The sequence below is a fragment of the Peromyscus californicus genome, unplaced genomic scaffold (genome assembly GCF_007827085.1).
Source record: "Peromyscus californicus insignis strain IS unplaced genomic scaffold, ASM782708v3 Scaffold_3__1_contigs__length_106647218, whole genome shotgun sequence".
Taxonomy (NCBI): Eukaryota; Metazoa; Chordata; class Mammalia; order Rodentia; family Cricetidae; genus Peromyscus; species Peromyscus californicus.
Window position 1 is genome coordinate 22471006 of NW_026294551.1, and position 21737 is coordinate 22492742.

A 21737-nucleotide genomic window follows, 5' to 3' on the forward strand; every position below is an offset into this window, starting at 1 on the left:
TTTTGCTTCACAAGCAAGCTCCTTGCTGGCCTCAGCCTCTGCTGCCCTGTATAATGTGGTTGGGACAGGTGTCTCCTATACCTAGCTCTCTGCAGCCTAAGGCTTGCTAATCCAGACCCTTGTTGGCCAGTCCTGGGCCCGCCCCAGCTCCCACCTACCTCTCCCCATGATTCCTTGCTACTCTCAATCCTTGGTAACGAGTGGTGGCCAGCACCCCCTTCATACTTTCATGTCTCCTGGGCTTTGCTCAGATTGTCCCTCTGGTGTGGGAAACAGCAAGGGAGAGGACAGGACCTGAGCCTGAGGTGGGGCAAGATGATGTTAGCTAGGCCTGGTGGATGCAGTAGGATCCTGCATCTGTGGCTGATGCTCCCAGACAGGCGAGCTGGGGAATCTCACACCCAGTGACTGGTGCTCCCTGTTGGCTGAGCCCAGGTAGAAACCAGAGAGGATGCTCATGTTCTCTCTAGCTGCCCAGCACAGAGCAGAATGATCTAGAGATGCCAATTCTTGGAACCTTTGATGTCCTTATCTATAAAATAGAACTTTGTTGTAGCTTGGTGTAGAATTTGAGTTTGGCTTGTGCCGGGCTCGGGAGTCCCCACACTCAGGAGGAACCATGCCTGGCCCATCTGCCAAGGGTCCAGGATGAAAGAAGACATAAGGATTCCAGCAAGAAGGAGGGTCAAGGGGGATGAAGAGATGGCTCAGAGTACTGGCTGCTCTTCATCAGACCTGAATTCTGTTCTCAGCACTCCCATGGAAGCTCACAACTGTAACTGCAGTTCAAGGGAACTGGCCTCGGTGAGCAGCAGGCATGCACATGGTATATGAGTATGTGTGCAGACAAGACAATTGTACACTTAAGAACAGACAGATGGGATGGGGGAGGCCAGGCTTGATTCCCACAGGTTTTACTTCCTTGATTCAGAAGACACATTTACTCCAGGGGCTTAACTGATGTTTATTGGGACTACACCACGTGACCAGCCTTTCTGCCAAGGAACTGGGGAAGTGGGGACTATCCCAGCTCTACCTGGCAGCCCCCGGTGAATGTCAAGGCTATGGCAGTGACAAGGGATGTGGAAAACATTGGGTAGATCACCACCACGGTTCACCACAAAAAGGGCCGCTTCCTTTGCCGGTGGCTTGGCTGGGGGGGAGCGGCAGTAGAACCGGCTGAGTGGGTGTCCCTAAGCCAGAAGGCGACACTTAGGCTTGAGTCATATGGCAGATATGTTGGAACAGCTGTGGCCAAGGAACAGGAATCCTTGGCTGTGAGTGTGGAGGAAAGGTCAGCCTGTCACCCACCACAGCCAACATTTTTATACCAAGTAAGCCACAAGAGCAGAGACACAGCTATCAAAATGGCAGGTGCCGCTCCACAAGGGGGGACAGTCAGCTAAATGACAAGCCCGGTGCTCTCAGAAACGGTGACAACCAGACGGATTTCTACAATGAGGTGGTCTGTCCTTTTTTGTTTGTTTTTGTTTTTCAAGACAGGGTCTCACTATTGTAGCTCTGGCTATCCTGGATCTCGTTCTGTAGACCAGGCTGACCTCGAACTCACAGAGACCCACCTACCTCTGCCTCCTGAGTACTGGGATTAAAGGTGTGCACCAGCCACACCTAGCTTTCTTCTTCTTTTTTTTAAAAATTTTACATTGATCATTATTTTATGTGTGTGATGGGATGGGACTCAGGTGGCCGCCGGGCTTGGTGACAGGTGCCTTTACCTGCTGAGCCGTCTCCCCGGCATACTCAGTCTGTTCTTATGTTTTGAGAGTAGTGTCTGGCTGAACCTGGAGCTATCAATTTGGCTAGACTGGCTGGCCTGTAAGTCCCAGGGGTTCTCCCGTCTCGACTTCCTGGCACGGGAACAGTAGGCGTGTACCACTGTGCCCTGCTTTTTACAGCGTGAACTTGGGCCACTATAGCGAGCACTTTCCCAAGTGAAATTATTAAAAGCAAATGCCATGGCGCTGGAGGGATGGCTCAGTGGTGAAGAGCACCTGCCACGCGCAAACTGGAACGTGGCTGTCACGTGACTCCATCGCCATGAGATCCGACACACTGTTCAGGAGTTTGCAAGCAACCCCACATGTGCTCATGTCATAGACAGACACGTGATAAAAATAAGTTACATTTTTTTTTTTTTAAGTTAAAGGAGTCTTACACTGAAAAAAAAAAAAAAATCTAGGGCCGGGCGTGGTGGCACACGCCTTTAATCCCAGCACTCGGGAGGCAGAGGCAGGCGGATCTCTATGAGTTCGAGGCCAGCCTGGTCTCCAAAGTGAGTTCCAGGAAAGGCGCAAAGCTACACAGAGAAACCCTGTCTCGAAAAAACAAAAACAAAAACAAACAAAAAAATCTAAATCACACCTAAAGACCTCATCCCAGAAAGTGTGTGACTCAGGCTGGCGAAGTGATTCAGTGGGTAGAAGCTCTTGCTGCCAAGTCAACAATCTGAGTTTGATGTTTGATCCCTGGACCCACTTGGTTAAAAAAAAAAAAAAAAAAAAAACAAACAACTGACTCCTGCAAGCTGTCCTCTGACCTCCATACATGTGTCATGGAATGTACACATGCATGTGTGAGCACGCACATCACACGAAGGTTTTTTTTTTTATAAAGGTATATAGCTTCACTTAAAAGACAATAAAAAATCTAGGAAATAATTATCTGGAACCCTAAATCCTTTAGTTAGGAGTTAGGTACCCTAGAAACATCTATACATATGGAATACGAAGTTATGCCATACACAAGACACGGGGACCATTTGAGAAACGTAGATGAATCTCAAGTTCACAAAAACCTCATATATCCAGCTGTGGTGTCAGACCTCTGTAATCACAACACTCAGGAAGCTGAGGCAGGAGGATCAGGAGTTGCAGAGAAACATCTGGTAAGAGATATGTACAGACTGGTTTATACACCTGTAATCCCAGCACTGGAACAAAAGTTGGAGGCAAGAGGACCAGGAGTTTGGGGTCATTCTTGGCTATACGACAAGTTCAAGGCCAGCCTGGGTTATGTGAGAGACTCTGGTCTCTCAGGAAGAGGGGCGGGAGGTGGAGAGAGAGATACACACAGATGCACGTTCAAGTCATACATATATATTAATACATAAGATTTACCACGGAGCGTTAGCCCATGTAATAAGAGAAATTGATGATGGAGGCTGAGAGGCCCCAGGATGTGCCATCTATCTGCAAGCCAGAGACCGCGAACTCAATTGGTGTCTTTCTGTCCAGGTTCTAGAAGGACCGGAAACTAACTGGGAGAGCCTGGCTAGGAAGTGCCATCTGGGGTCAGGAGGCGATGAGCTCAAATGTCCCTGCTCTAACAATGAGGCTAGAAAGGACAAGTTCCTTCCTCTCCCTTTGGTTCTATTTGGGTCCAACTGGAAGATGGCCACCCACACAAAGAGTACAGCAAGATCCTTGACAGAGTCCCTGGACTGGAACGCTCGCCCCTCATTCCCTCATCCTTTCAAGGGTCCCCTGGAGGCCTGCTCTTTGCCAGGCTCTCTTCAAGGCTCTGAGAATCTTGATACCCACTGTCCTTTTTGTTGTTAGCAGTATTATGCTTTGGGACCTGGGGTCATTCCAAGCCAGGAGAGGAATGATGCCGTCCATATCCAAGCAGGGCTCTAGGGAGAACACTGACATACTGTGGTCCAAGTGGCAAAGACTCAGAGCCCTGACCTGGTGGGGAGAGTCGGAAGGGGCAGTGGTGTGCTGTGTCCCGCTGGGACAGCAGCAGCCACCAGATGCCAATGGTGTAACAGCCAAAGCTCGTGGTGCATTGTGATCCCGGAGACCTTGGTAGTGGCAGCTCCTGCCTGCGTGGTTACTGGAAGGCACAGTGACCCCCTGAGGGTGACTCTGCCCTGGAACCACGCTTGGAGAACCAGTAAGAAGGCCTCATCCCTACCTCAGGCTCTTTTCAGCCTGTGCTCTGTGATCGTCTGGAGCAGCCTTGAGTCTTCTCTTTTCCTCCTGCTTGCCCTCTCTCTTGTGTTTTGAGGTAGGGTCTAATATAGCCTAGGTTAGCCCAGAAGTTACTATGTAGCCGAGGCTAGCCTCAAACTTCCTACTATCTCTTAAATGCTGTGATCATAAACGTGCCGTCATGCATACCTTCCCTCTTCTTTTTTTTTTTTAATTTTTTTTCCTTCCTTCTTCTTATTCCCCCTCCATCTCCATCCCTTTTCTTTTCCTTTCTCCTTTCTTCCATCCACCTTCCTCCTGTCTTTCATCTACAGGGTTTCTCTACATAGCCCTGGCTGTCCTGGAACTCAGCAGGCTGGCCTTGAACTCACAGAGATCCGCCTGCTTCTGTCTCCCTTTGTGCTGGGATTAAAGGCATCACCTCACCTCTCCTTTCTTCAACTGGGTCTTTAGGTTTGCACCATGCTGTCCCACGAGCAAGGTTGGAAATACTTTCTCCTTTTGAGGCTACTGAAGTCCAGGGAGCTTGCCCGGAACTTGGTTTGCTCACAGTGCTGACAATAGTTATTTGTGGAGTCCTGATGAATGCTAAGGGCTCTACCACATATCAGCCAGTGGCCACGGTTCTGCCCAGCATGTGGAAGGCAGGGTGATGGTATTCAGAGAGGTTAGGAAATGCTCTTGAGATTGACAGCTAGTGAGAGCCCCAGAGCTGGCCTTTGAATCCCAGAGCCAGACTCTCTCCCAAGCAGCTTCCTCAGTCCTCCCCAAATGGGACTGGGTCCAGGCCTCCACTGATGCTCTGGTCCAGTGGGTCCGAATGTGGACTGGGTAGTCTACAATGCCAGCTCAAACCAGGAAGGAGAAGCCCAAGGCAGCCTGTCACACATCCTCAGAACTAAGAGGTAGATGCCTATCCTGGGACCCCCTCCCTGAAGGCAGAACTACCTACCAACATTCCTGTAATCTCAGCTACTTAGGGAACAGAGGCAGGAGTATTGTGAGTTCGAGACCTGCCTGGACAGCTTAGTTACCTCAAAATAGAAAGGAAGGGCCTGGGGAGCTGGCTCAGAAGCTCAGAACACTGGCTGCTTTTAGGGAATGGGGAGGGCTATGAAGATCTGCCCTGTGGAGAACATCAGATGCCTTGGACCTCTTCACCCCTTCCTCAAGCTTCAGAATAAAGTGGTTTGACAACCCCACCCCAAAAAGCAATGGGTGGCTTTCCAGAAGACCCAGGTTCGATTCCCAGCACCTACAGAGCAGCTCACAACTTTCTGTAACTGAGTTCTGAGGCCCTCGGGCACTACATGCACCTCCCCACGCACCCACACCCATTGTCTAGCCTTGTATTCATTCAATAAATATTTATTGGACACCTAATTATAGTCCAAAGCGTATAAAAGTGAACAAAACAGACGCTGCCATCCTCGATGGTGAAATGAGGAAACTGGATTATCTTGCCCCACGGATAGTGAGCATCAATGAACAAGGAGTTGGGTGGAGATCGAGAGCTTCCTAGAATCGGCTCAGATCGGGAGTAGGGAGAGCATACACACCCCACCCCCTCTTCCCCCATCCGGCTCGGCGGCGGAGGTCCCAGTGCACAAGCCAGTGAGGTGTCTGGGAGCCAGAAATCATTCGGCCTAAGACCCTAGTCCTGCAGCCCAGCACCCCACACCCCTCGGCTCCCTAGAGCTTGCTCTCCTGGACCGGGTATCTCGGCCTTCCCGAATGTAGCCGGCAGGGGGCGCGAGATACAGACAGCTGCTCGTGTTGGTGCTCCGGCAAGCACAGCCTGAGCTCCTGCTGGGGAACCGAGGGCCTCTGAGCCCCAAGAGTTTGGCTGGATTCTGAGAGGAGGGGTAAAGGAAAGTGAGAGGCACTGAGAGGATGGGAAAGGCCTGGTCCTTGGGAATCCCATCCGGTACGGAGCGTCTGAGGAGGTTTTGTGCTGGTGCTGGGTTGGAATAGGGACTACAGTGGCTGTTGCCCGGCTCTGCCTGGGTGACAGAATCCAGGAAAGTGAGCAGGTGATAACCAGGAGGAAGTCTTCTCCAACCCCAGTCCTTGGACATTCAGGAAGGAATCCTGGGGCCTTGATCCGGGCAGCTATGGCATTGACCCTTGGCAACCCTACTGAGGACTTTCTTCAGGGACAGGCCAAGTAGAAGGCAGGGAGAGGGGACTGAGCTAGGTGTGGGCTACCCAAGGCTGGGAATTAGGGGAACTGTGTCCCCAAGTTCATGGTGTAAGGGAGGGTTTATACCTCCCCACTCCCTCTTCAGCCCATCAGGGATCGGAGAGGACACATTGGGAGAAATGGAACAAGGTCTCAGCTTCTCAACACGTTTCTGTGGCAGACAGTGAGCAGGGTCAGAGTCCCCTCTGGGCCTCTTGACAGTGTTCATTATGATGACTTATCCCTCCTCAGCCGGGTGAATGAGTCGAGTGTGGGCTGACACTGCCCTCTGGAGGCCACAGTCAGAATTGCCTGATTCCAATGCTCTGACCTAGAGGGTTCTCCAATTTCACCTTTCTGTTCCATTTCCCTCCCTACTCGGACTTCCCAGGGGCCTCAAGGCCACCTCTACACCAGCAAGGGGATGTCTAGTTCACAGGAATTTAATGAACTCCTACTGTGTGCCCTGTTCTGTGTTCGGTGTAAGCTGCAAGTGTCCAGGCATAGAGAGACGTGCCTGGGAAGGAGGCACTTGGGCACTTGACAGAGTCCTGGAGCTGTGGCCTCAAGAGGGCTAGCCTTTTTTTTTTTTTTTTTTTTTTTGACAAAAAGAGCCACCTCCTCTTCTTCCTCACTGTCCACAACAAACACTGGGATTGTGTCACCTTCAAGCTTTTGGCTGACAATGAAAACATGTATACAGTGGGGAATGGTGGTCCACGTCTGTGACCCCAACTCCTTGCAAAGTTGAGGCAGGAGGATCAAAAGTTTGAGGGGCATTGGTGAGACGGATCAGCAGTTTAAGAGCACTGTTTTGCTCTTCCAGAGGTCGTGCCTCTGCCTCCTGAGTGCTGGGAATAAGGTATGTGCCACTACGCTGCACATTACTACTTTTGCAAATAACTTTTTTTTAAAAAAATAACTTATTTAACTTTACCTTATGTACACTGGTGTGAAGGTGTCAGATCTCTTGGAACTGGAGTTAGAGACAGTTGTGAGTTGCCATGTGGGTGCTGGGAATTGAACCCAGGTCCTCTTGAAGAAGAGCCAGTGTTCCTAACCCCTGAGCCATCTCTCCAGCCCTGCAAATAACTCCTTATGGTCCCTAGTAAACTCACTGGTTCAGTAAGTTGAACTTGGGGGAATCACTTCTTTGTCTTTGGAGCCATATCTGGGGTGAAGAGGCATTTGTTCACACCTCCCCAGGAAGAGTCACACAACTCCCCATCCCTTCCTCCACTGTGTCCTCCGCAGCACTCTGGTCCACTCTGGCTTTTTTCCCCCTCCCTATCTCTTTCTTTTAGTTTTCTCAGAGACAGGTGTCACTCGCAGGCCAGGCTGTTGCTGAACTTTGGATGTTCCTGCCTCTGCCTCTGGAGTGCTAGGACTGCTTACAGGTGTCTGCCACTGAGCTGAGCCCCTGGGCTTCCGTTCCTGGTTTATCGTTTGTAACACCTCCTGACACACGATCCCTAAGGCAGCAGAGATCTGGCCTCTTCGTTCCCTGGTGGGTCCCAAATGCCTGTCATAGTACTCAATAAATGTTTGTTGAGGGATGAATAATGATTGAAAGATAATTCAGAGGCAGGAGATTTAAAACGACACAAAACCCACACAATCCAAGCTGGCCGGGGGCTCTAACCATAATAAAAGGACAACCTTACATTTCCATCTTCTCGGTAGTGACCCTGGCCGGTCCACTCTCGACGGCTTTGTAGAACCGTCTTGGGGTCAGCCCCGGGTAGCGGCACATGCCTTGGGGTAGTTTCAATGAGAATTTGAGCCCAGTGGGCTCAAATGTTCGAGTGCTTGGTCACAAATCGTTGGTGAACTATTTGGGAAAGACTGGAGGTGTGGCCTTGTTGAAGGAGGTGTGTCACTGGGACACAAAAGCCCATACCAGAACCCCAGCCCCTCACCTCTCTCTCTGTGTATTAGAGTGTAAAGCTCTCAAAGCTCTCAGCTCCGGCTCCAATGCCATATCTATCTGCTTCCTGCCATGATGATAACGGACTAAATCTCTGCAAGCTCCCAGTTAAATACTTTCTTTTGAAAGAGTTGCCTTGGTCACGGTGTCTCTTCACAGCAATAGAACAGTGACCAAGACCTGTAACCCCAGCACGAGAAAGATGAGGCAGGAGAATTTCAAGTTTGAGGCAGGGTTTCTCTGTATAGCTTTGCGCCTTTCCTGGAACTCACTCTGTAGCCCAGGCTGGTCTCGAACACACAGAGATCCGCCTGGAGAATTTCAAGTTTGAGGCTAGCCTGCACATATAGAGAGTTCAATGCCAGCTTGTGTTATATAACAAAATCCTGTCTCAGGGGCTAGAGAGATGGCTCAAAGGTTAAGAGCAGTGATTGTTCTTCCAGAGGCCCCGAGTTTGATTCCCAGCAACCACATGGTGGCTCACAACCGTTTATAATGAGATCTGGTGACTTCTTCTGGCCTGCAGGCATACATGCAGGCAGAACACTGTATACATAATAAATAAATTCTTAAAAAAAAAGAGAGAGAGAGAGAGGCCATCTCAGAAAAGGTAGATAGGGTAGATAGGGGGCTAGAGAGATGGCTTATTGGTTAAGAGCACTTGTTCTTGCAGAGGACCTGGGTTCAGTTCCCAGCACCCACGTGGTGGATCACAACCATCTGTAACTCCAGTTCCAGAGGATCCAACTCTCTCTTCTGGCCTCCATGGGCACCAGGCATGCATGTGGTGCACGTACCTGCAAGTACAACACTCATACACACGAAACAAAAATAAATCTTTAAAATGACTGACGATGAACAGATAGGCAAGTGGGAGAGGAGGGGAAGAAACAGCAGGTAGGGTTGGGAGGGGTCCAAGTTCAGCAGGGCGCCGCTTCTTTATTATGTCTCCCTGCTGTTGCAGGCGTTGAGTGTGAAGCAGTATCTCAAAACTAACCTGATTAGAGAGAATGGTCCCTTTGATAAACGGGCAGAGGAGGAGTCCCTATGGAGGTGATGGGTATGGGAAGGATGTGGGGCTAGGAGGTGGGGTGGGAACAGGGTCCAGTCACCAGTTGGGAGGAAGCAGCACTGGTCGCCAGGGAGGGAGGCTGCTTGAGGGAGAAGAAGGAGTCTGAGTGAGCCCTGCACACTGACAGCCCGGGTGGGGTCTGTGGTGCAAAAGGACTGTTCAATGGATGATTTCCTCCACCCTCCGAGAGTGGGTGCCTTCTGTTTCTCCTAATCATACCTCTTCGTAACATTCTGAGAACTCTGTGAAATCCATGACTAGCTGACATGTTTTCTTGTTTATCTGTCTCTCCTCTAGACTCTGAATTCCAGGAGAGCAGAGCTGGAGTGTCTCTTGTGCCTCACACTATCCCTAATCTAGCGCGGTACCTGGCATACAGAATAGGCACTCAGAGCTGGGGAGAGGCTCAGTGGGTAACAGTGTTTGCTGTACAAGCTTGAGGACCTGAGTTTGGATCTCCAATGTCCATGGAAAAAGTTGCAAGAGCTTGTAACCCTAGAGCTGTGGGATGGGGCTCAGGGAGAGGAGACTCTGCGGCTTGCTGGGTAGCAAGGGAGTGTTCCTCTAGCTTCTGGCATCTGTACAAACATGTACACACACATACACACACACACACACACACACACACACACACACACACACACACACACACACCCCACACGCACAAATACACAAATTAGAATAGGTACTCAGTATGTTTGTTGAATGAATGAATGAATGAACAGAAGTAGAAGGAAACATTGTCCTGGGGTGGGGGGTGGGGTGGGCATTAAGACATGTTCTCATGTAGCCCAAGCTGGCCTCAAACTTGCTGAGTAGTCCAGGTTGGCTTCAAACTTGTCACGGGGTCCAGGTTGACCTTGAACTCACGATTCATCTGTTTCCGCTCCCGAGGGCTGAGGCTGCGGATGTCCAGTATCATGTGGCAGAAAGACATATTCGAATGCCAATGCCTCTTGACGGGGTACTGATGGAGAGGCACTTTGACTCTTTCTGGGTTGTCTTGCTTGTTGCTAGAGTTTTCCTGCCTGGCCCACAGTCAGGACAAATCTCTCTCACCCGCCAGTCCCAAGCCGCTCAAACCCGATCAAGTAAACACAGAGACTTGTATTGGTTACAAACTGTATGGCCGTGGCAGGCTTCTTGCTAACTGTTCTTACAGCTTAAATTAATCCATTTCTATTAATCTATACCTTGCCACGTGGCTTGTGGCTTACCGGTACTTTACATCTTCCTTGTCCTGATGGCGGCTGGCAGTGTCTCTCTGACTCAGCCTTCCACTTCCCAGCTCTATTCTCCTCCTTGTCCCGCCTATACTTCCTGCCTGGCCACGGGCCAATCAGTGATTTATTTATTGACCAATCAGCAACACATTTGACATACAGACCATCCCACAGTACTTGCTTGTTCTAGACTATGTGGAAACTTGACCCCAAAGGCACTAGGAGCCTGTATGCTAGGCAAAAACCTTGAGTACCAGCCCTGTCTAGGGCTCAGGCAAGGCAGCTGTGAGGCCAGAGTTCCTTAGCTTAGGTAAGTGCATTATGAATGGCTGGACTAGAGGTAAAGAATGTTCCTGGACCCAGGAGTGGGTAAGGCAGGTGGGTGGGATGTGTGTCGGGGTGTAGGGAGCCGGATATCTAGATAGATAGAGATAGATAGATGATAGATAGATAGATAGATAGATAGATAGATAGATAGATAGATAGATAGATAAGGTCTCGATCTGTAGCTTTGGCTGACCTGGAACTTGCTATGTCTGAGATGTATTTAAAATGCAAATTCAAACTGGGTATGCTTGAAATCCCAGTTTAAGAAAGGCTGAGGCAGGAGAATTACGGCCAGGTGGGGCAACATAGTGAATTTTAAACTAACCTGGACTACATAGTGAGACCCTCTGTCAAAACCAAGAGAAAATAAGGGGGCTGGAGAGGTGGCTCAGTGGTTGAGAGTACAGAGGACCTGGGTTCTTTTCCCAGCTCACAGTCATGAGTGATTCCAGTTCTAGGGGACCTGATGCCCTCTGCTGGCCTCTGTGGACAACAGGCATGCAACTGGTTCACAGACATACAAGCAGACAAAACACCCATACACACAGAACAAGACAATATATAGGGAACCCGGTAAATGGCTCAATGGGGAAACTGTTTGCTGGGTAAACATAAGGGCCTGTATTTGGATCCCCAGCACCCACTGAAGGCCTGGTATGGTGACACCTATCTATAAACCCCAGAGTCGAGGGTGGGGTGGAGTTAAGTAGATGACCGGGGCTCACTAGTCAGACAGTCTAGTCAAAGTACTGAACTCGGGGTTCAATGAGAGACCTTGTCTCAAAGAATGAGGTGGAAAGTGATAGGCAAAACTGATGTTGGTATGTAAAATGAATAGAAAATTTAATAAAACAAAAACAAAATCCCTGATGTTGACCACTGGCTTCTGCCCCCAGACACGGACACATTCATATACCACATACAAAAATTTAAAATAATCCGGGCATGGTGGCACACACCTTTAATCCCAGCGCTCGGGAGGCATAAATATTTTTAAAAAGGTAAAGTCAGTAGGCTTGGCAACTGGAGGACTGTGGAGGAGAATGGAGGGCAGCAAGAACGAGACTGGAATCAATGAGCCGCCCATCTCCTTCAGCCCGTCTCCCAGTCTAAAAGCATAGAAATGGCTCCTGCCCTCCTTAGCTCCCACCCCTACCCTAGTTTATTCAGGATTTAGAGCAACCTTCCAAAGTCTCCAATTTTCTGGGGAGCATACCATCGTGGGCTGGAGAGCACAGGTCTTGAAGACCGACATCGGTCCTTTCAGACCTCGGGATAACGGATGCTTTGGGGAGTGTGTGTGTGTGTGTGTGTGTGTGTGTGTGTGTGTGTGTGTGTGTGTGTGTGTGTGTGTGTGTGTGAGCGAGCGTGTGTGTGGTGTGGGTCTGGAAGAGTGGTCACAGGGGAACATTTGAGCGGGATCTCCTCCAAAGATGCTCAAGAACAAGGACGGTAGGCCTTGCGAATTAGGGTTGGAAATAAAGAACGAGCAAACGCACTAAGATGGAAGACGTCCAGGGGCAAGTGCGGGAGTGTGAGCGGGAGAGGAGCGCGAGGACCTGTGGGTGACACGCAACACGTTGAAAGCCATACCGGAGTTTGCATTTCTCGCTTCATCCACCTGGGAAGACACAGGCGTACTGCCCCGACTCGCAGGTCACCCCGGTCTGTATTCAATGTTGGGTACGACAACAGAGAAGGCAGCTGGAAGCCTGGGGCGGGCGGGCGCGCGGGGTGGTGGTGGCGCGCGGGGGGGGGGGGGGCGGGGGGGCCTGCTTCTAGACAGAAGCTCGGGGTCCCTCGGCCCAAGTCCAGGGAAGCGGCGGCTTTGGACAGAACCATTCTCAGAGGATGGAAGGGGGGCAGAAGCCCTTCACCGTGAACCCGATCCCGCAGAACCAACTAGGCACTCACTCATCTCTTTCTTTCCTCTTTTCAGTTTTTTAAATTTCCTGTTCCATCACCACTTGCCGCTCTCTCTCACGATCCTGAGTCCTCGGCACCAGGAACGGATCTTCGTCCACCCCCAGCGCCACGCGTGGTACAGCCCAGTGGAGCCCGCTCCGGGCACAGGTTATAAAGGCTCGGCTGCGGCAGCCCACTGCGGAGTCAAGATGCGTCCGAAGGAACAGGTGCAGAGCAGTGCCGGGGACGGGACGGGGTCGGGGGACCCAGCAGCAGGGACCCCCGCGACCCAGCCTGCCGCCAATCCGGCCCCGGAGCCCTCGGCGGAGCCCAAACCTGCTCCGGCGCAGGGAACCGGGTCCGGACAGCGAGCTCCAGGATCCCGCACCAAGACAGGAAGCTTTTGCCGGTCCATGATAATCGGCAATTCGGACGCGCCGTGGACCCGCTACGTATTCCAGGGGCCTTACGGTCCCCGGGCCACTAGCCTGGGCAAAGGAAAGGCCGAGGGAATCTGGAAGACGCCAGCCGCGTACATCGGCCGGAGGCCCGGCGTGTCCGGCCCTGCGCGCGCGGCGTTTATTCGAGAGCTGCAGGAAGGTAAACTGAGTCTATGGGATTCCCTCACTGGCTGCTACTAGGGCATCCCCGGGGAGGAGGGGACCCACCGACTCAGGCGCCCCGCCCCCCTGTGGCGCTCAGTCCCACCTTTCCACCACCCCCTTGAGACCACTGTCCGCGGTGCCTGTTAAGTCTCCCTTTCCCCATCTCTTCCTCCCTCTCGGGTTCCACAATTTTTTGTGGGTGCGTCAGGTCCAGGGCTTGCGCGCTCCCCGCCCCCTCTTCGCGCCTGTTGCTGCGGCAGATCTGCGCACTCTCAGTGCCCCCTCCCCGTCTACCGCAGTGCCAGCAGAGGGGCGGGGGCTGCCGGAGGGAGCTGCTGGGCACGCTCTGAGCCTGCGCTAGCCCGCGGGACCAGCCTGCGTGGGTGGATGGAGGGGGAGCTTTTGACCACTGCTTGGCTGCAGGGGTCTGGGTTGAGCTTTCCCGGAGCAGGGCTGAGGCGGGAGGAGTGGGTGGGGCCCTGGCCTTCTGTCCCTCCTCTTCTGGGCGGGGGGGGGGGCAGTTTTAAGCTCAGGTGCCCCCTTCTGGGTGCTGAAGAAGTCTCTTTGGCTCTCTTGTCACACGCAACAGGTGTAAGATGGGTGACTGCATCTGTTTTTATTGACCGAGGAAGCTCCAGTGAGCTGGAGCTTGACCGATTGGGTCAGGCATGATGAGTCAGTCTCCTGCTGTATTTCCCTTGACTTCCTATCTCTAGGAACCAAGGACCCAGGGGTCCTAGGAGTCCAGTTCCTGAACCTGGAGGATGGCTTTGCTCTTACAGCACCCAGGCCCCTCCTGAGGAAGCAGGAATGCTGAGATCCGAGCTATGGAGAAGGTGCTAGGGCCGGATGGATCTCAGTCTCCTGGCTCCTTGACCTTTGGTGTGAGGGACACAGTGGGCTATGGGCAGCCTCGGCTTCTTTCCCTGACACATTCAGGCCTTTCCTTCTGCAGCACTGTGCCCTAACCCACCTCCCACTAAGAAGATCACCGAAGATGATGTGAAAGTGATGCTCTATTTGTTGGAAGAGGTGGGTACTGCCTTCCTCATCCAGGCCAGCCCTAGATTGACTCTGCCCTGCAGGACTTAGGGATTTTGTCTGTTTTTCTGCTTGCCTGGGGGCCACCTTGCAAGCCCCTCTCCTGAAAGGCAAGTAGCTTTCAGGGGGCCAGTCTGGGCTGATTTCCCCATGATGGGAAACTGAGTCAGACCCCAGAGTTGGTTAATAGTCTCTAGACAGTTGGGTGTTGAGGAAGCTTTCTTCTTGTGGCCTTGCCCTTGTTTCTTCCTCCTGTTTGGGAGGTCCCAGACTTTGGGAAAGTATGAATAGTAGGTGGCTCTTCTTTTGCAGAAAGAACGGGACCTGACCACAGCCGCTCGCATTGGCCAGTCCCTGGTGAAACAGAATAGTGCTTTGATGGAGGAGAATAACAAACTGGAAACGATGCTGGGCTCAGCCAGGGAGGAGGTATCTGGGTGCTCAGGGGAGAAGGGGAGGGGTCAGCGCGTTCCCTCCCCCAAACTAGCATCATTCTGTGCCTCCTTACTCGCCTCTCAGTGGCTTCTCTCTCTTCCCCTAGATCTTACATCTCCGGAAGCAGGTAAACCTGCGAGACGACCTCCTTCAGCTCTACTCGGACTCTGAGGAGGAGGAGGAGGAGGAAGAGGAGGAAGAAGAGGGGGAAGAGGAGGAACATGAAGGAAAGCGGGATCAAGACAGGCGGCATGATCATCCTTATGGTGCCCCCAAGCCGTACGTGTTCTGCCTTTGTGCCTGGACCCTCCCCTCTCTGAGCCTCAGTTGCTCGTTTGTAAACAGGGACATGGGCAGTGAGCCTGTCAGGAGAGCTGCTGGAACTTGCCACCCTTAGCCAGTGTGGGGAAGCCTTGGGGACTGGGATCCGCCATCCCGCCCCCCCCAGCTCCCCGCTCCACACACACACACTGACTCTCATCGACCTGTTGCCAGGCCCCCTAAGGCGGAGTCACAGCACCACTGCCCACAGCTGGAAGCCCTGCAGCAGAAGCTGAAGCTGCTGGAGGAGGAGAATGAACACCTGCGAGAGGAGGTGAGGACGGGGAGGAGGGCACGCCCTTTGGCAGGGGATGGTGACAGCCTGGCCCCTTCCTCTTTCCCTTCCTCCAGGCCTCCCACCTTGACAACCTGGAAGACGAGGAGCAGATGCTCATTCTGGAGTGTGTGGAGCAGTTTTGTACGTGACACTGTGTGTGATTTGGGGAAGGGCACTGTCCCGAGGGATGATGGAAAGAATTCAGGGTTTGGAGGCTGGAGGGTCTGAGCTGAGGTCCTGGCTCCGGGACTTCCGCACAGACAAATTTCTCGGCTTCTCTGAATGTCCATCTTTAGGACGAGGATTAATAACCATGGCCTGCTGATCATCTCGGGCTTTATGAGGATCAGGTGAAGCACCATTGATTGCTGAGCATGGCAGTGCACACCTGTAATCCCAGCACTCACCAGAGATAGGAGGGTCAGGTGTTGAAGACCACCTATATGAGACTTTGGAGAGAGCAAGGGATTAGGGAGGGAGGGAGCGAGCTAGCTAGCTGAAAAAGTGCCTTGTGTAAAGTATAGAGCTCTGCAGAAACCACAGAGGTCCCTAAAGTCTATTATTTGGGACAGTACAAGCTGGGAAGGTGGATGGGACAGTGCGGAGGGAGCCAGGAGCTGCCAGAGTCTGGGCATTTAGGACCGGGGGAGTTCACAGTCACATATTGGGTCTGGGCTGTGCCTAGCACCAACCTGGGCTTTGTCTGCCCCTGAGGACCTCAAGTCTACTTGCCGAGATGCAGACTCAGAAGGGTAGCATTTAGCTTCTGCTGTCTCCGCACGTCATCCCTGGCCTTCCTTCCCCCTGATTTCCACAGCTCTCAAGTCTCAATGTCTCTAGCCCGTGACACCTCATAATGCATAATGGGATCTCTCTGCCCATTCAGGGCCTTTTCCCTACAGCCCAGAGGAGTTTTCTGAAACCAAATCCGGTTCCAGCTTCCCATTGATCAGAGGATCATCCCGACCCCTTCCCCCACCTTTGTCCTCGGCTCGCTGCCCCAGCCCCTCCCAGTGGCCCACACTCTCCATCTTCCTCTTTCTGTGGTGGGGCTTACTTAGCCAGTGGCTCCTTCCGGAACCCTTCCCAGGCCCTGCAGCACTGTTTGATGCTTCTCCTGTGATGCCCTTTTCTCTACTGCTGTCCCCCTTGACACTGACTCCATCATAGCCCATACTATCCGGGATTGTAAGTTCCTTTTCCCAGCTGCCTGAGGTCTCCACCGTACTGGAGCTCAGTGTGGGCTCGGCTCAGGTCTTACCAACCACACACACACACACACACACACACACACACACACACACACACACACACACGCGGTCCCTGCTCTGTGTTAGTAAGCCGTTTCTGAAGAAGAAGCCCTGAGCAAAGAATGTCAAAGCCCCATGGGAGCCCTGAGGGGCGGGCCAGAGGCCCCCGAGCCAGGGCTGACCGGCGCTTGTCCCGTAGCTGAAGCCAGCCAGCAGATGGCAGAGCTCTCGGAGGTGCTGGTGCTCAGGCTGGAGGGCTACGAGCGGCAGCAGAAGGAGATCACCCAGCTGCAGGCCGAGATCAGCAAGCTACAGCAGCGTTGTCAGTCTGTAAGCCGCCCTGTGGAGGCCCGTTTATCAGGGCTCCATGGGACCCCAGCCGCCTGCCCCTGCTCTGCCTTCCACAGCTCTGGGCTCTGCCAGGCACAAAGGGCATCAGAGTTAGCAGAGATAACTAGAGAGCCATTCATCCGGCCCAGTCATGTCCCTAACCCGGCCCTCAGGTATCGGACTGAATGACGCCCACGTTAGGACTTCCGTTCCATGTGACTTCCTCCTAAAAGGACTGTCCAAGTCTCCCTGATGTGGGAAGACTCTTGGGGCATCGGGGACAGGAGTGGGAGGCCTTGAGGGTGTGTGTGTGTGTGTGTGTGTGTCCCACACATCCTTGTTCCTTCCAGTATGGAGCCCAGACGGAGAAATTGCAGCAGCAGCTGGCTTCTGAGAAGGGAGTCCACCCAGAGGTGAGGCTCCATGTATCCCTGGCCCAGATGTGGGATGCAGGCCCCGGGGGACTGCTTGGCTCTCCACAGAAGATAAGCAACTTGCGGGCAGATCTGGCCCCCACCCTGACTGACTTATGGCCCAGAGGGTGGCAGCTCATTTGAGGACGGATTGGGTCTTGTCCAGGATCGCTTTGTTTGGATCTAGAGGGGGGCGGGGCTTGCCTCTGCCAAAGGCGGGGCGCAGGCGGAGTGCCTGACTGGGTACCCCTGGATCCTAGCAGAGCCTGCGAGGGGGCTCCCACGCGCAGGATTATGGGAGCAGGCTTCGTGAGCGCCAGGAGGATGGGAAGAGCCAGCGCCAGCGCTCCTCGGGTTCTGTCACCCACTACGGATACAGTGTGCCTCTGGTGAGGATGCCCCTTTGACCTGGGTGTACCCTGTGTTCAACTCGGCTGGCTGGTTTCTGCCCTCAGATTTTTTTTCCCTGTGAGCGTGGGGGTGGTATGGCTCCCCTCTGTTGTAGGATGCTCTTCCGAGTTTCCCAGAGACACTGGCTGAGGAGCTCCGAACATCTCTACGGAAGATCATCACTGACCCTGCGTATTTCATGGAGAGGTGCGTGACCGGGCTCCTCAGGCTTGGTTCAGCTATGCTCAGTTTGGTTTACTCGGTGGCAACTCCCTTCTGAGTAGGGCATGGTTGACCCTCATCTCTGACCTCCATTGCGTTCCCCACCATTCCTCCTGCCTCCCTATCCGGCTCACACTCCTCCTCACACTGCCTAGCCCCTTCCTCTGCGGACTCTGTTGGATTGGTCATTTCTACCTCCGTTGGATTGGTCATTTCTACCTCTGTTGGATTGGTCATTTCTGCCTCTGTTGGATTGGTCATTTCTACCTGAGGCTTCTTTGTTTTCCTTTTGTCTTTTTGGGACTGGGTTTCTCTGTGTAGCTCTGGCTGTCCTGGAACTCACTCTGTAGACCAGGCTGGTCTCGAACTTCGAGATACACCTGCCTCTGCCTCCCCAGTGCTGAGATGAAAGGCGTGCGCCCCCATGCCTGGCTTCTGTGACTTTTCACTGTGTTTGTGTCCCAGGGACTTGGTAGTGTCAGCTTTCTCAGTACACTGAAGGTCCTGTTCTCTGTTAACAACTTACGGGGTGTCTGTGGGGGAGACATCAAACCTGGGGTAATCTTGGCTAAGGGCCCCCCATCATTTGTCTTCACATTTCAGCAGCCCGACAACAGCTTGTTGCTGGTTCTGTGACTGGAAAACCCCGGGAAGGCGTGTTCTTGGGGGCTGCTTGTCTGAAAGTTGTTTTGGGGAATGGGCTGTCCCCTTTCCGTTCAGCTCACGGCTCCTAGGTGGCTGTTTGAATTAAGGCTGCTCTAGGTAGAGACCACGGCTTTTCTTTTCCTTCACCTGACCACGGGCTGAGAGCTGAATGGCTCAGCCGATGGGAACACCTGGGACTCAGTCCCAGTTTGGATCCTTTGCATCCTTGGGCAAGTCACCTGACCCATGTGAGCCTGCCCTCGATGGATTCGTTTCCATGACAACTGGCTCTGGGATGAAATAGCCCAATTGCTCTTTTCTAGACAGGAGGGTGGGGAGTGGACAAGCAAATGGAACCTGTTTGGTACTGATGACCCTCTTTCCTGCTGAGGGCCATGGGTTGGGTATTGGGCACCTCGAATATGATTCTCTTTCCCCTCACTCCTGGCTGGGACAGAACTGGGGAGGACCATGAGGGTCGGTAGGCTGGGGCAGGGCAAGAGAACTCAGAGAGCTAAGGGCTGGGGATGGGGTTGCGATGTCCTCCTCATTTCCCTGGTGGGAGAGCCCTGGGGAGTGGAACAAGTGCCCGGAAGCCCAGCGTGGGTGACAGGTGTGGAAAGACCCCGCTGTCTCCCTCCCCTGCCTAGATGTGACATCCGTTGCAAGGATGAGCGAGAGCAGGAGAAGGGGGTGATGCCACCGCCCCCACCGCCGCAAGATCTCAAGCCGCCTGAAGATTTCGAGGCTCCGGAGGAGCTGGTGCCTGAGGAGGAGCTGGGGGCCATCGAGGAGGTGGGGACGGCTGAGGAAGGGCTTGCCGAAGAGGCAGAGCAGGCGTCTGAGGAGACAGAGGCCTGGGAGGAGGTGGAACCAGAGCTGGATGAGGCCACGAGAATGAATGTGGTGGCCTCCGCCCTGGAGGCCAGTGGCCTGGGCCCTTCACACCTGGACATGAAGTACGTCCTTCAGCAGCTGTCCAGCTGGCAGGATGCCCACGCTAAGCGACAGCAGAAGAAGCAGAAGGGGGCCCCGAAAGGTGAGTGCTCCCGTAGAGGGCACCCTCCTGCCGGTGGGACAAGCTTCCGCCCATCAACCTTGTGAGAGGTGAGGGTAGGTGAGCCCCCCCACCCCCTAATGCTCACTTACCTCAACTCGGTCCCACTCAGCGTGCTGATTTGCATGGACTTGGCATAGTATTCACGCAGCCACCTCCAGCCCCCCTTGGCTACAGCTGTTACCTCAGTGCTCACTTATGTGGAATTTGCTTACAAGTCCAGCTGTCCATCTACCTTCTTCCTGGGGGGGGGGGGGGCTGAACTGGGGACCAGGGCTGGGACTCTATGCCCCCTTTGTACCTCAACTTCCTATCTCTGCCCATCCTTCTTCCCCTGTCCTTCATCCCTAATTCCTCTACCCCCCCAAGACTCCCTGCCGGCCCTGCAGCAAACAAATCTGGGGGGCGGGATCGTGGAGCAGCAGCAGCCCGGGGTGCAGACCCAGGACTCTCAGAGGCTGGAGAAGGAGAGGGCCACTCACTCTCCCAGTCCCAGGGAGGAAGAGGGGCCTTCTGGGGCCACCTAGGCCTGGGACGAAGGCCTCTGCCAGCAAGGGCCACAGTCGGACCAGTCCCCCGGGTGAGTGAGGGACTCCTGTAGGGTGGTAGGGTGGGTCAGGGTCTCCTTTGCCTATCGAGAAACCCTGGATTTAGGGAGTTCCATGCTCTGAGGGCAGGCTTTTTAGGCTCTGCCCGTGAGGAACTGTCCGTGAGTTCAGATGATTTGGCCCTGGGTCTTTTCCTTGTGATAGTTCCTTTTGTCTACACACCCCTGTGGATAGGTATATGTGATCGTGCACCCTTTATTAGAAAAAGAACCTGAAGTTCGGAGAGCTGAGCTGACTTGTCCAAGGTCCCACAGCCAGGAGCAGAGCTGAGCCTGCATCTGTCTCCCGAGTAGTGAGACCATGGTCTGGTCTCACTGCTGTGCACAGCTCCTGCGCTCTACCTGAAGTTTGTCACTTGTTGGCAGCCTTCTTTCATGTCTGGCCGGCTCTCACTCTGACGATATCTCTCTCTCTCTCTCTCTCTCTCTCTGGCACCAGTGGGTAGAGTATCACTGGCTGCAGCACAGTAAGACTGTGCAGGTTGTAAATGGAGTCAGCATTTCTGTGGCTGACAGTGGGAGACCTGAGTACCGTCCCTGGTGGTTTTTTTTGTCGTCTCCTGACACACCCGACCGGGTCTGAGGTGGGTCAGGCTCCTGGTTCACATCCCCCTCTTCTCTTCCAGGCGTTGCTGTTCCCCAGCAGCCTGCAGAGGCCCCACAGATAGCTTGCGACCCCTCCTTGTACTGCCTGGCTAAGCCACAGACTTTCTCTTCCCTTCCTCTGAACTGACCTCACGTCTGTCAGCAGGCCTTTCTCTGTCCTGACAGGCCTGGGCCCAGGCCTCCACCCTCTTCTAGGACAGGCTGAAAGAACCCTAGCCCTTCGTTCCAAAACTGGTACCAAAGCTGTGGCTCCTGGGGCCCCAGTGGCGGAAGCAACCTGTGGGCAGATTGGCTGGGTACCAGACCCAGCTCTGAGATGGGTGTGAGTGGGCAGGGCGGGGGGGGGGGGGCAGGTCCTTAGGGTAAGCAGTTATTGGGAGGACCCCCTCTACCCCTTAAACTGCTCACGTAAAGGGACCTCCCCAGCCCTGGTTGGCTTTTCGAACCCAGCTCTTTCTGCTCTCCCTCATCCTTCTTCTGTTTCTATTGCCGTGTGTACCGTGACGTGTATCTGAGTGGGGGTGGTGGAGGGGTCCCTCCGCCCAGTGGTGTCTCAGTCTCCTGTGGCCTGTGAGTTCCCCTAGAGTCTGCCCTTCCCCACATCTTGGCTCATCCATAGCTGTGGCCTCGGTCCCTGCCCTGCTCCTGCAGTGCCTCAAAGTCTTGTAGCTTGTCAGCCTTTGTATTGATGTGTGTGCCAACGTGGAAATAAAGAACTTGTGAGCTACCCGACCTGTCTCAGTGGCATTTCTTAGGAATCATGTGTGTGTGTGTGTGTGTGTGTGTGTGTGTGTGTGTGTGTGTGTGTGTACGTGCGTGCATGCGTGCGCTCATGTGCACGTGCACACATGTGTGTGTGTGCACTTTTGGGGAACAGAACTGTGGAGAGAAGATGGGTCGATACTGAACAACATGCCAAGGACTCTTACTAAGTGTAACTCACGTGACC

At 53.5% G+C, this 21737-nt stretch overlaps 1 protein-coding gene across 3 annotated transcripts; it reads left to right on the forward strand.

Moving 5' to 3' along the window:
* The first annotated feature begins 12124 nt into the window (after positions 1-12124).
* On the forward strand, positions 12125-21517 carry Hap1 (huntingtin associated protein 1). Of its 3 annotated transcripts, XR_008222321.1 has the most exons (14): positions 12125-12349; positions 12624-13189; positions 14150-14226; positions 14548-14664; positions 14777-14949; positions 15166-15265; positions 15343-15409; positions 16718-16848; positions 17199-17261; positions 17522-17650; positions 17767-17858; positions 19169-19557; positions 19945-20155; positions 20809-21517. XR_008222321.1 is itself a non-coding variant. In XM_052757271.1 (13 exons), exons 2-13 carry the CDS (start codon positions 12799-12801, stop codon positions 20100-20102), a joined length of 1887 nt encoding a protein of 628 aa, XP_052613231.1. In that variant the 5' UTR covers positions 12125-12349; positions 12624-12798; the 3' UTR covers positions 20103-21517. The 3 variants fall into 3 exon arrangements, 2 of the variants coding, with proteins under 2 accessions (XP_052613231.1, XP_052613232.1); XM_052757271.1 differs by having other exon boundaries at positions 19945-21517; XM_052757272.1 differs by having other exon boundaries at positions 12131-12349; positions 17525-17650; positions 19945-21517.
* The last annotated feature ends 220 nt before the right edge of the window (positions 21518-21737 follow it).